An 11311-nucleotide genomic window follows, 5' to 3' on the forward strand; every position below is an offset into this window, starting at 1 on the left:
GGTGTGGGCACGCTCCAGCTTAACTACTCACTGCCCAGGGCATGGGAGGCTCCTGGCACTACTAGACCCCAAGTCCCCATCACCCCCTCTTCTCATCCAGCCTAAAGTAAAAACTTTCCCTTCTAGGGGTAGCTTTGTCTTGGCAGGCTCAAGAAGCTGCTTCCTGGGATGGGGATGACTTTGTCTAGGTTCTGCTGCCCTTAAGCGTGAGTGGGAAATGAGGGATCTGAGAGGGAAAGTCTTCTCTGCCCCTGCCCCATGCCTGCCTGGCTGCTGGCTCCAGGTGGGGCCCTGCTCTACGCTGCAAGGCCATGCAATCAGGCCCCTTAACCAGCAGTTTTCCTCTTCCCATTCCCAGAAGGTGCTGGAAGTCCTTGGGGAGTTGGCATCCAAGCCCTTTCCCATTATTGCAGATGCCCTGTTTCCCAACATGCCCTTCCTATCCCCTCAGCCTTAGCACTTAGCCTTCATGCCACTGCCCTCTTGTCTTTCTCAGCTCCAGTCAGGAATTCCTTTCTCACTTCTCACCTTTCACTTGTGGAAATGTCTTCCAGCCAGAGGGGTACAAAGGCCCCCAAGGGGCACCCCAGACTGCACCTGCAGCTCTGGGAGGTGCCACTATCCACATGGCCATAATGGTCACAGGCCACCCAGTCATAGCCTCCATGGCCGTGTCCCCTAGAACAGTAGAGAGAAAGGCCTTTTAAAGTGGGGCTGTAACCCTCCTCTTAGAGGGATTCCCAGTTGAGGTGAGGTTTTAGCAAGCACCCTTCCCTTGGTGTGGCCTCTTCTTCTTCCAAGATCCCATCAGAGCAGGGGCCAGTGCTGTAAGCAGCCCTGTTGCTCTGTATGGGAGCAGTTCTGGAGCTGAGGTGGGAGCCAGGGGAGGTGCCCTGCCCTGTCCACGTCAGCATGCTGAGGACCCATCCCAGGCCTTCCTTAGGTTGTGGGAAAGGGGGTCCCTTTAGAGCAGAGTGACTGAAATGCTATTTATTATAGGTGTTTGCACTACCCAGTTTCTTGAGGGGCACAGGCTGTTCCGGTTCCCCCTTGTCAGCTAAAGACAAAGAAGGAAGACAACTGATGATTTTGTTCAGGACCCCAGGGTGGAAGCATGGTGAGCACTCTTACCGTTGCCCAGGCTGCCCTTTGCTTCATAAAGGCTGGGTGTGATTTAGACCTCAAGCTTGGAGACCCCTTGTTGGGGAGGCTTCCTATTTTGCCCCACAGGAAGACAAGTCGCAGGGTACCAGGAGTAGAAGGAACAAGCACACTCTCTTGGCCAGAGTCCCAGCCACTGTCCCCCTTTCACCCCTTCCGGCCACTGTCCCCCTTCCACCCAGCACCTGTAGTCTTGCTGGCATCTCTGTGTTCACGTCCTGACACTGATCCTGCCCTTTCCCTGATGCCTGATCCCCACTGGGTCTGACATTCCAAGTAACCAGCATATAACTGATAGTTTTATTCCAGCAATAGCCATACAGACTGGGCGGGAGTGGAGGATCTCAGCTGCCTTCCTGGTCATTTACCGTAGAAGTGTGGCCATGCTCCAGACCTTTGCTTCTCTCTCTTGCAAAGGATGAATTCCTAGGGTGCTAAGTACTTATCAGGGCAGTGAGGAGGGCAGTTTCCTCATATAGGTGTCTGCTTAGCAAAAAACACTAAAGGTGACTGGCCTAGGGATATCCTCTCCTCAAAGATGTGCAAATGAGGTTTCAGAAACCATGTTTGATTCCTAATCTTTTGCTATCTGAATAAAGCAGAGTTTATTTCAACACATCCATCTGTCCTGTACATCCCTAAGCAAGACCCAGGAGATTGGAGCCGATCAAAGCTAACTAGATCTTCCCTCTTTTAAGAAGAGACAAGGCTAAGAATGGGGCTTGGTGGAGGAAGTGTATGTTCACCTTTATTTTTGGCTTTTGGTTTCTCTCCTATGATTCTTGAAAGTGAGCTAAATTTGTTTTGTCAGTGAAAGGAGAAGGTAAGATCATTTAGTGAGAGTCGTAATTAAGTACTTGGCTGCCTTATTTGTGTGTGTGTGAGACAGGTTCATTCTTGCCTAGGCTACAGTGCAGTAGCATGACCATAGCTCAGTGTAATCTTGAACTCCTGGGCTCAAGCAATCCTCCTGAGTCAGCTTCCTGCATAGCTAGGACTATGGGTGTGTGCCATCATGCTCAGCTAATTTTTTTAACTTTTTGTAGAGATGGGCCTCTATGTTGCCTCAAATTCCTGGCCTCAAGCAAATCCTCTCTTCTTGGCCTCCCAAAATGCTGGGATTATAGTGATGAGCCACCATGCCCAGCCCTTACATTTATTTAGCACTTCATAGTTTACAAAATGCTTTTACTTGACATTATCTCTTTTGGTTTACTGGGGATAAAAAAGCCATATTTTCAAGGAAAAAACATAGATTTCTACCAGTAGTAAAAGCTTTTGCATTAGACCCATCACTCTACAGAGCTCCCTAAGGCACAAATCCTAGGATCCCTTCTGGAGCCCAGCTCTGTGAACCTAACACTTCCATATCCTCAGGACAGGGCCATAGCAAAGATTTGCAGAGACTCAGTACAACTAGATCTTTTTAGTTTTTTTTTTTATGACATTAAAACAACCCACTGGGCTCGGCACCTGTGGCTCAAGCAGCTAGGGCACCAGCGACATACACCTGAACTGGCAGGGGCCTGCCAAACAACAATGACAGCTGCAACCAAAATATAGCCGGGCGCTGTGGCAGGCACCTGTAGTCCCAGCTACTTGGGAGGCAGAGGCAGGAGAATCGCTTGAGCCCAGGAGTTGGAGGTTACTGTGAGCTGTGATGCTACGGCACGCTACCCAGGGTGACAGCTTGAGGCTCTGTCTCAAAAAAAAAAAAAAAAAAACCCACTGAATCAGGTGCACAAATAATGTACCTTTCAGTTTAGGACTCCAAAGTCAGTCATAACTGCCTGAACTGGCTTCTGTCCAGCAAAGACCTGACCCTGACCTGCAGTGAGGATGGAGGTAGAGTCTCCTTGACCTGTTTCCTGGGGTTGCCTTGCAGCAGATGGATTTCGCTGCAGCCTCCACGCTCAGCTTGGGTGCTGCTTTTTCTCAGAAGGGTAGACACTCAGGGAGGCATCTCCTGGTGTAGCCTCTTCCATCACTCTGGTAGGAGATGAAAGGAGAGAAGAAAGCTGAGGCCCTGGAAGGTGGTGTATCCCTGCCTTTCTTTTTCCCAAGAGTAATTGTGGCTTCCAAGGTAATGTTACCAGGCATGTCTGAGTGGACTGGCCTCTCGAAATGCACCAGCCCCCATTGCTATTACATGTAGGCAGGGCCCCTCTGTGGGTTTTCTCTTGGGTCATTATGATCCTTGCACTCTGGAAGCCTTTCCTGCACCAACAACACTGGTAGGCTTCTCACATGGCTGGGTCCCTGCTCTGATGGCTCTTCAGATGCTGCCTCTGACTACACCTGCACGGCCACTGCTCACCTGTGTCCCTGGAATGGATGCCAGAGACGACTTGACTTTCTTTTTTTTTTTTGAGACAGAGCCTCAAGCTGTCACCCTGGTTAGAGTGCTGTGGCGTTAGAGTGCTGCGGCGTCACAGCTTACAGCGTCACAGCTTACAGCAATCTCCAACTCCTGGGCTTAAGCAATTCTCTTGCCTCAGCTTCCCGAATAGCTGGGACTACAGGCACCCGCCACAGCATTCAGCTATTTTTTGGTTGTAGTTGTCATTGTTGTTTGGCAAGTCCAGACTGGATTCGAACCCACCAGCTCTAGTATGTGTGGCTGCCACCTTAACCGTTTGAGTTACAGGCACCAAGCCTACGACTTGGTTTTCAACCTTTTGCTATGGTCGGGACTGTGCCTGGGGCCCTATGTGGATGTGCTTCTGGCACTAGACTCTGGCACTTCATGGTGTGTGGCTCTGCCAGAAGGGCACGAAGATACGTGGGGGGCAGAAGCACTGGCCACACTCTGGGCAGCAAAGGGCCTCTGGGAAGTGTGAACTGGCCAGTGTTTCTTGTAGTTCTGGGCTGTGCATATCCTGTTAGGTAGCTGGGAGAGACTCTCTGCTTTTGTTGTGCACACCTGAAAGAACAACCCCTTCCGCATCCCCCAGGGAGGTCTTCCTATGCTGCCTGAGGCCCCGGTTCTTTCACAGCTGAACCATGTGGATTTAGGCGAGCTTCTTCACTTCTCAGGCCTTCAGTTTTATCACTGGTAAAGTGAATGGATTACTTTAGATAGCCTCTATGATCCCTTTAAGCTAAAAACAAAGTTTAATGAAATAAATCTATGGGCCAGGTGTGGTGGCCTGTAATCCTAGCACTCTGAGAGACTGATGTGGATTGATTGAGCTCATGAGTTCAAGACCACCCTAAGCAGGGGCAAGACCCCATCTCTAAAAAATAGCTGAGTGTTGTACTGGGCACCTGTAGTCCCAGCTACTCCAGAGGCTGAGGCAAGAGGATTGCTTAAGCCCAAGAGTTTGAGGTTGCTGTGAGCTATGATGCCATGGCACTCTACTGAGGGTGACAAAGTGAGACTCTATCAAAAAAAGAAGGAAGGAAAGAAGGGGAAGGGAAGGGAAAAGAAGGAAAGGAAGAAAGGAGAGAAAAAGAAAAGGAAAGGAAAGAAAGATGTGGTACTGTGGAACTGTATTTGGGGGAAGTATTTAGTTATATGAACAATTAGCCTCTGCCCCTGGAAATGGAGCACCAGCCCAGAGGTGCCCCTGTCATCAGGTCACATTCCAAGGAACAGCTGGAGCTTGGGTCCCAAGGAGGCTTCAGCAGTTGAAGTAGGAGCCAGTTTATGGCTTTGATCCCTTTATGGACCTTAGACTGTTACAAAGGTGCCAAATAGATGACTTTGGCAATCAAATGCAAATTAGGACAGAAATGAAACATCAAAGACCATTAAAGGAAAAGAGAGTAGAAGCTACAAGCATCCAAAAAGAGCTGGTTGTTTAAACCAAGCACTGCCTTTGGCTCTAGCCTTAGCTGGGGCAGAGAAGGGAATCTATTTCACATTATAGTTGTCATTTTTATACAGAGAATTTTTTTTTCTTAACAAAATTCAGGAAAGTAGGGGGGTTTTTTTGGAGCTACAGAGAGAGATGGACTTTAGTGGTGATTTTCTGAAAGATTGTAAGGACCATGGTGCTTTATACTATGTCATGGATACTAAGTGCACCCTAACCCTGTTCTCAGCAGTGCACACTCTTTTTTTTTTTTCAGTTTTTGGCCGGGGCTGGGTTTGAACCCACCACCTCTGGCATATGGGGCTGGCACTCTACTCCTTTGAGCCACAGGTGCCACCCATCAGCAGTGCACACTCTTTTTTTTTTTTTTTTTTGTAGAGACAGAGTCTCACTTTATGGCCCTCGGTAGAGTGCCGTGGCCTCACACAGCTCACAGCAACCTCCAACTCCTGGGCTTAAACGATTCTCTTGCCTCAGCCTCCCGAGTAGCTGGGACTACAGGCGCCCGCCACAACACCCGGCTATTTTTTGGTTGCAGTTTGGCCGGGGCCGGGTTTGAACCCGCCACCCTCGGTATATGGGGCTGGCGCCTTACCAACTGAGCCACAGGCGCCGCCCAGCAGTGCACACTCTTGATGAGAATACTAACCATTCTTTGTAATCCAGCAAAATCTCACCTCCTCGAGGGAGCCTTCTTTGATTTCTTCATCCTTTGCATGCTGATAATGGGCATGGACTATTCCGATCACAGGGCTCTTAGGCCAGTTTGGCCAGCATTATAGTTTTACCAGAATGTATCACTTCTCACCTAATTTAACAACTCCTAGAAAACTAAGATGGTATTTCATAATTAACATCTTTGTGTATCACCCACCTCCAATTTACCTGAAATAATGGAAGATGGCACTGTATGCCTAAAATATTTGTAAATCACCTACTCTCCCCCATGCACGAATATTGAAAGGATGAATAAAGATGTCTTAACTGGAGAGCAGGGAAGGGCAGGTATGACTAGTTCCTGCTTGGGGAAAACAGCTATTGAGTACACAGGGGTCTGTGCAAGGACTAGTACATCAACCTTCTGCATTACAAAGATTACACCAACTCTCAAGTCACGAAACCATTGACCGACAATATATGAGTATGTGGCAGGCTTCTTGTGGAGCCACTGATCCCTTGAAGAAGAGATCTCTACAGAAGATAGAGATTATTAATCTCCACAGAGGGATATGTGAGATCAAGAGCCCCAAAAGTCACTCACGGTGGTTCATGCCTGTAATCCCAGCATTTTGGGAAGCTGACTGGGAAGATCGCTGGAGGCCAGGGGTCCAAGACCAGCCATGCGTGAAGTTAGAGGTTTAAGACCAGCCTTGGACAACCTAGTGAGACCCCCATCTCTACAAAACTTGTTTTAAAAAATTAACCATGGGGCGGCGCCTGTGGCTCAGTGAGTAGGGCGCCGGCCCCATATGCCGAGGGTGGTGGGTTCAAACCCAGCCCCGGCCAAACTGCAACAAAAAAATAGCCGGGCGTTGTGGCAGGCGCCTGTAGTCCCAGCTGCTCGGGAGGCTGAGGCAAGAGAATCGCGTAAGCCCAAGAGTTAGAGGTTGCTGTGAGCCGTGTGACACCACGGCACTCTACCCGAGGGCAGTACAGTGAGACTCTGTCTCTACAAAAAAAAAAAAAAAATTAACCATGGGCGGCGCCTGTGGCTCAGAGGGGTAGGGCGCCGGCCCCATATGCCGGAGGTGGCAGGTTCATATCCAGCCCCGGCCAAAACTGCATTAAAAAAAAAAAAATTAACCAGGTGTGGTGGCACAGGCCCGTAGTCCCAGCTATACAGGAGGCTGAGGCAGGAGATGGCTTGAGCCCAGGAGTTGAGGCAGCAGTGAGGTATGATGATTGTACTACCCCATTCAAAAAAAAGAAACAAAGTCCAAAGAGAAAACCAGGCTCTGAGGTCTCTCCCAGCCCTGATAGAAGAAACTAGTTTTACTACGCTAGGTACTTTCTGCACGCTTATTATTTCACTTAATCCTCCAGCAACCTTGTAAGAATTGCCATCCACATTTTATAAACTGCAGCTACTTACGCAAGGAGTCAGGGATCTAATCCCAAAGTCCCCGTGGGCGCGCCTTTATCCGGGTCCCCAGAGTGGCAGCTCGGCGAATCGGCTCAGGTGACGCGCGTGCGCAGATCGGTCCGGGCGAGCGCCTCCGCGGTGCGCGTCCTGCTGCGCATGCTCGACGTCCACGGGCCGGCAGGGGACCCAGCTCCTGGCGCTAGTGTAGCTCGGCCCGGCATCCAGCTCCGGCGTCCAGCTCCGGCATCCCGCGCTCGGCCATGACGGCGCACTCGTTCGCCCTCCCGGTCATCATCTTCACCACTTTCTGGGGCCTCATTGGCATCGCCGGGCCCTGGTTCGTGCCTAAGGGACCCAACCGCGGGTAAGGAAACTGCGCAGGCCCTGCCGACCCTTGGTCCCCGCGTCCCTGCATCCCGAGCGGCGGCTTGCTGCCCTGCAGCGAGCGCCCGCACCAAGAACGCCAGGCTCCCAGACGCCTGCTCTGACGTCTCTGCACTCAGGCCAGTTCAGCCAGGTAACGGGCAGGAGGCTGGGGTGAAGGGCAGAGTGACATTAGAGATGGTTAAATGTCACCTGTCCCGCAGCCAATAAAGGGCACGGACGAGCACTAATGCATCCCTCCACTTCTTGCTAGGTGTGTTACCGGAGCAAGTGTCACGCCTCAGGTTCTTAGGTAAAATGGGGGTGATGACGACCCTGCCTTAGAAGGCTGCTGCGAGGATTACCTGAAGTAGTGCATGTAAGAAGCTCACCAAGGCACGGCGCTTTTATGAAAGGGTCGTTTTAGCTGGTAGTGTTTTCAGAAGATCCCCTAGGAGATGTCAGCGCTGCTCACCAGTTCCTGCTCATGTTCTCTTCAGTTGTAAATACTCTCTTGCCTTGACTACAAGTTCTTCAAGGTCCGAGATTGTCCTGTTCTCCACAGTCTACCCAGTGCCCAGCCAAGACTGGTCTAAACAGCTTAGTCATAATGTTGAAAGAGAGGTCAAGTGCTTCTTTCTCCAGCACCAACACGAAGTGCTTTAGATGAGAGGTCAGAGGCCCTGGTTTGGAGAAGGGTTGGCTTTGCCTGGAGGCTGCTTGGATATATGGATGTTGCCTTTGGTCTTAAAAATAGGCAGGGCTCAGAATCCCACAGCTTCAGTTTGAAAACCATTTTAGTGGTTTGCCTCTCCTGCAAATTTTGGTGAAATCTTTCTCCAGTCCAACTGAAGTCTCTTCTGCTACCTGTTAAGCTTCTGTCTCCAGTCTTCTTTGGACACAAAGTAGGTAATGCCACTCTCTTTTATAACAACTCACTCAGCCTGAGAAATGGCTTACTGTCATTCTTTCCCAGTATTCTGGTGTATTGTTTTCTTTCTCGTTGCCCAATGAAGTTTGAATTCCACAAACCCGCTCCCTAGTGGGCTGCCAAAAATGCAGCTGTGTGCAGTTTCTGTTCCCAACATGTCTGCATCAGGATGGAGAAATATTGGGTGATGTAGAAAGGAGATGAAGGGAAGAATTTGTAACATAACTTGGATCTGTCAAGGTTGGCCTTGCCATAAGGTGACATTTTAAGTTGTTTTTATTTATTAATTCTTTTTGCAGTTTTTTTTTGGGGGGGCTAGTGCTAGGTTTGAACCCACCACCTCCAGCATATGAGGTCAGCGCTACCCCTTTGAGCCACAAGTGCCGCCCAACATTTTAAGTTTTTATTTTCCATACTGCTGTTCTTACTCTGAGTAGACCTCAGCCTCCTGTGTCCAGGTAGCATAAGAAAGGCCAGTGGGAAAAGAACTGACACCAGGGGCCTTTTCTCTGGCCCTGGTCAGGCCTTCTGAGGGTGCTGGTTCCACCTGCCCTGACCTGTGTCCTCTTCTATTGCAGAGTGATCATCACCATGCTGGTAGCCACTGCTGTCTGCTGTTACCTCTTGTAAGTACCATTTTCTCCAGTTCAAAATCAGCCAGTTCCTTTTTCCCTTTTCACCCTAGCCTGCTCTTGTAAGAGGTGTTCACTACCACCATGCCTGGCTAATTATTTTTTGTAGAGACAGAGGTCTCCATGGTACCCAGGGTGATCTTGAACTCCTCCCTGCCTTAGTCTTCCAAAGTGCTGGGATTATAGGTGTGAGCCATCATGCCTGGCCTTCTTTACATAATATTTAATATTTCTTACCTCCTACTAATAAAAAAAATCTTATTTAACATAATAATTAGATGTTAACTTAAATACAGGAGGACGTGGTTTTTTTCAAAATATCCCCTGTGGGCGGCACCTGTGGCTTAAAAGGGTAGGGCACCAGCCCCATATGCCAGAGGTGGCGGGTTTAAACCCAGTCCTGGCCAAAAACTGCAAAAAAAATTTAAAAATTCCCTGGAAAGAATGTAAAGCCCATTTTCTAAAGCTGTTTGCCAGTCCTTTAGGACTTGGCAGAATGTCCTCCTCTGCCCCACATAGGGCCTCAGAGGGCCTTGGATTTGATGGCTTAGAGACCAGGACACAAGGGATGGTGGCTGGAGGTTGGGGAGAAGAGGCATATATAAGATGTGAGAAAATTACAAATATGATATCAACATATGGGAAGTAGAAAGCAGGCTGCAGATTAGATGCGTACAGGAAGAAAGGTAGGGCCATTTGAAGAAAATATCAACCTAGAAATTATATTTACAAAGCATGAACTCAGAGCTCAAGCCAATGTAAAGAAGGTGAGGATTCTGACAGCTTCCTATTGTTAGGCCATCTGCAGGCTGCTGCAGGGAGCCAGAGGTGAAAAAGACAAATCTCTGTAGAAAGCAGTGTTGGTCTGGTCACAGGAAGTGTTCCAAGTCAGGCACTTTCAGAGTCTTTGGGGACCTATTCCTGTGGCAAATGAAGTTGGAATGTTTGTCATGGATGACATGGCTAGACAGCCACCCAGATATCCAGCAGCTGATGCCAGGTACTGGTCAGGTCTCCAGGCAGCTCCCACGCCTGAATGTCAGGTGGGCAGGAGGCCCCCTGCTCCCTCACTCCTCCCAGCTTGGCCTTGTTTCTTCCCAGGCTCCTAGAAAGAGGTGATTCAGTTGTGCCTTCCCTTAGGCCCACCCTATTCTCCCCCCTGCGATGTGCTGAGTGAGGAGCCTGGACTAGAGATATCTGAGGGGACAGCTGGAAGCCACTCCTCTTCCCTAATCCCAGGGTCCAGGCCCCACTCAGACATTTTATAAATGTACTGAAAATCAAATCAAACCAAAACCAAAACATGCAAGTACCAGACTGAGCCCCTGTGCCTGCTGGAGTGTGGATGGTTCCATGTGACCCTTCTTCACTCCCAGGAGCACAGCCCCGCCATCTACTGGGTCAGTTGCATCTACCTTGAGAGAAAAGAGTGTGACCAAGGCCTCCCCTGTGGGCCCACGGCAAGGCTCCTTCTGTGCCAAAGCTCACCCCTACCTTGCTGTCCCTGGCAGCTGGCTCATTGCCATCCTGGCTCAGCTGAACCCCCTGTTTGGGCCCCAGCTGAAGAACGAAACCATCTGGTATGTGCGCTTCCTGTGGGAATGACTTGCTGCTGACACTGGCCCCAGGTACTTTGGAGCCCTGTGGGTGGAGAAGAAGGGAGAGGCAGAGCTGTGGTTAAGGGGCTGAGCACTGACTCCCTGCATAGCCCTATGCTGGCCACCAGGGATGAGATGAGGACTATAGCCCCATTGTCCTTGTCCTCACAGTTCTTCTTCCCAGGACATGTCTGGGTGTGGCCTCATATGGAATTGCTGGGCCTCTGAGGGGTGATGGGTGATGCAGAATCTGTTCTGAGTGAACTGATAGAGTTGAGGGTAAGCTGAGTGACCAGGGCAGGGGCAGGGATGTGGAGGCTCTCAGGGACGGGGTGGTAGGGATGGAGTCTCCATAGTGAGGGAGTGACCCTTTAATGTGATATGCTTTTCAGGTGTCCCAGCTCTCTGGATGACCCTGGCTCAACTATACCTGATGGCCCCTTCATCCCTCCCTTCTCCCCACAGCTATGTCCTAGTCCTCCTCTGGCCAGCTCCCTCCTGCTGGCAGCCTGTGATCCACACCTCGAGAGTCTGCCTATTCTTTTTTTTTTTTTTTTTTGTAGAGACAGAGTCTCATTTTATGGCCCTCGGTAGAGTGCTGTGGCCTCACACAACTCACAGCAACCTCCAACTTCAGGGGCTTAAGCAATTCTCTTGCCTCAGCCTCCCGAGTAGCTGGGACTACAGGCGCCCGCCACAATGCCCAGCTAGAGTCTGCCTATTCT

The 11311-nt window shown here is 50.0% G+C and overlaps 1 protein-coding gene and 1 long non-coding RNA gene across 3 annotated transcripts; one reads left to right on the plus strand and one right to left on the minus strand.

Annotated features, from left to right (window-relative positions):
* Positions 1-1896: 1896 nt before the first annotated feature.
* LOC128598621 (uncharacterized) lies at positions 1897-7182 on the minus strand. The gene is made up of 3 exons (XR_008383672.1): positions 7072-7182; positions 2990-3150; positions 1897-2859 (listed from the first exon to the last, which is right to left on the minus strand). It is a non-coding gene; the product is annotated as an uncharacterized LOC128598621 (long non-coding RNA).
* A 9-nt stretch (positions 7183-7191) lies between these two features.
* Positions 7192-11311, plus strand: ATP6V0E2 (ATPase H+ transporting V0 subunit e2). Of its 2 annotated transcripts, none has more exons than XM_053609228.1 (4): positions 7192-7426; positions 8935-8982; positions 10500-10568; positions 10979-11311. In XM_053609228.1, the coding sequence occupies exons 1-4, from the start codon at positions 7323-7325 to the stop codon at positions 11178-11180; spliced, it is 423 nt and encodes a 140-aa protein (XP_053465203.1). In that variant the 5' UTR covers positions 7192-7322; the 3' UTR covers positions 11181-11311. The 2 variants fall into 2 exon arrangements, with proteins under 2 accessions (XP_053465203.1, XP_053465204.1); XM_053609229.1 differs by having other exon boundaries at positions 7200-7426; positions 10500-10616; positions 10979-11114.

Source organism: Nycticebus coucang, chromosome 11, assembly GCF_027406575.1.
Source record: "Nycticebus coucang isolate mNycCou1 chromosome 11, mNycCou1.pri, whole genome shotgun sequence".
NCBI lineage: Eukaryota > Metazoa > Chordata > Mammalia > Primates > Lorisidae > Nycticebus > Nycticebus coucang.

Coding starts and splice junctions, on each gene's coding strand:
- ATP6V0E2 (XM_053609228.1), top strand. CDS start 7,323: ATGACGGCGCACTCGTTCGCCCTCCCGGTCATCATCTTCACCACTTTC. Junction 7,427..8,934: donor CCTAAGGGACCCAACCGCGG/GTAAGGAAACTG, acceptor CTTCTATTGCAG/AGTGATCATCACCATGCTGG. Junction 8,983..10,499: donor GCTGTCTGCTGTTACCTCTT/GTAAGTACCATT, acceptor TGTCCCTGGCAG/CTGGCTCATTGCCATCCTGG.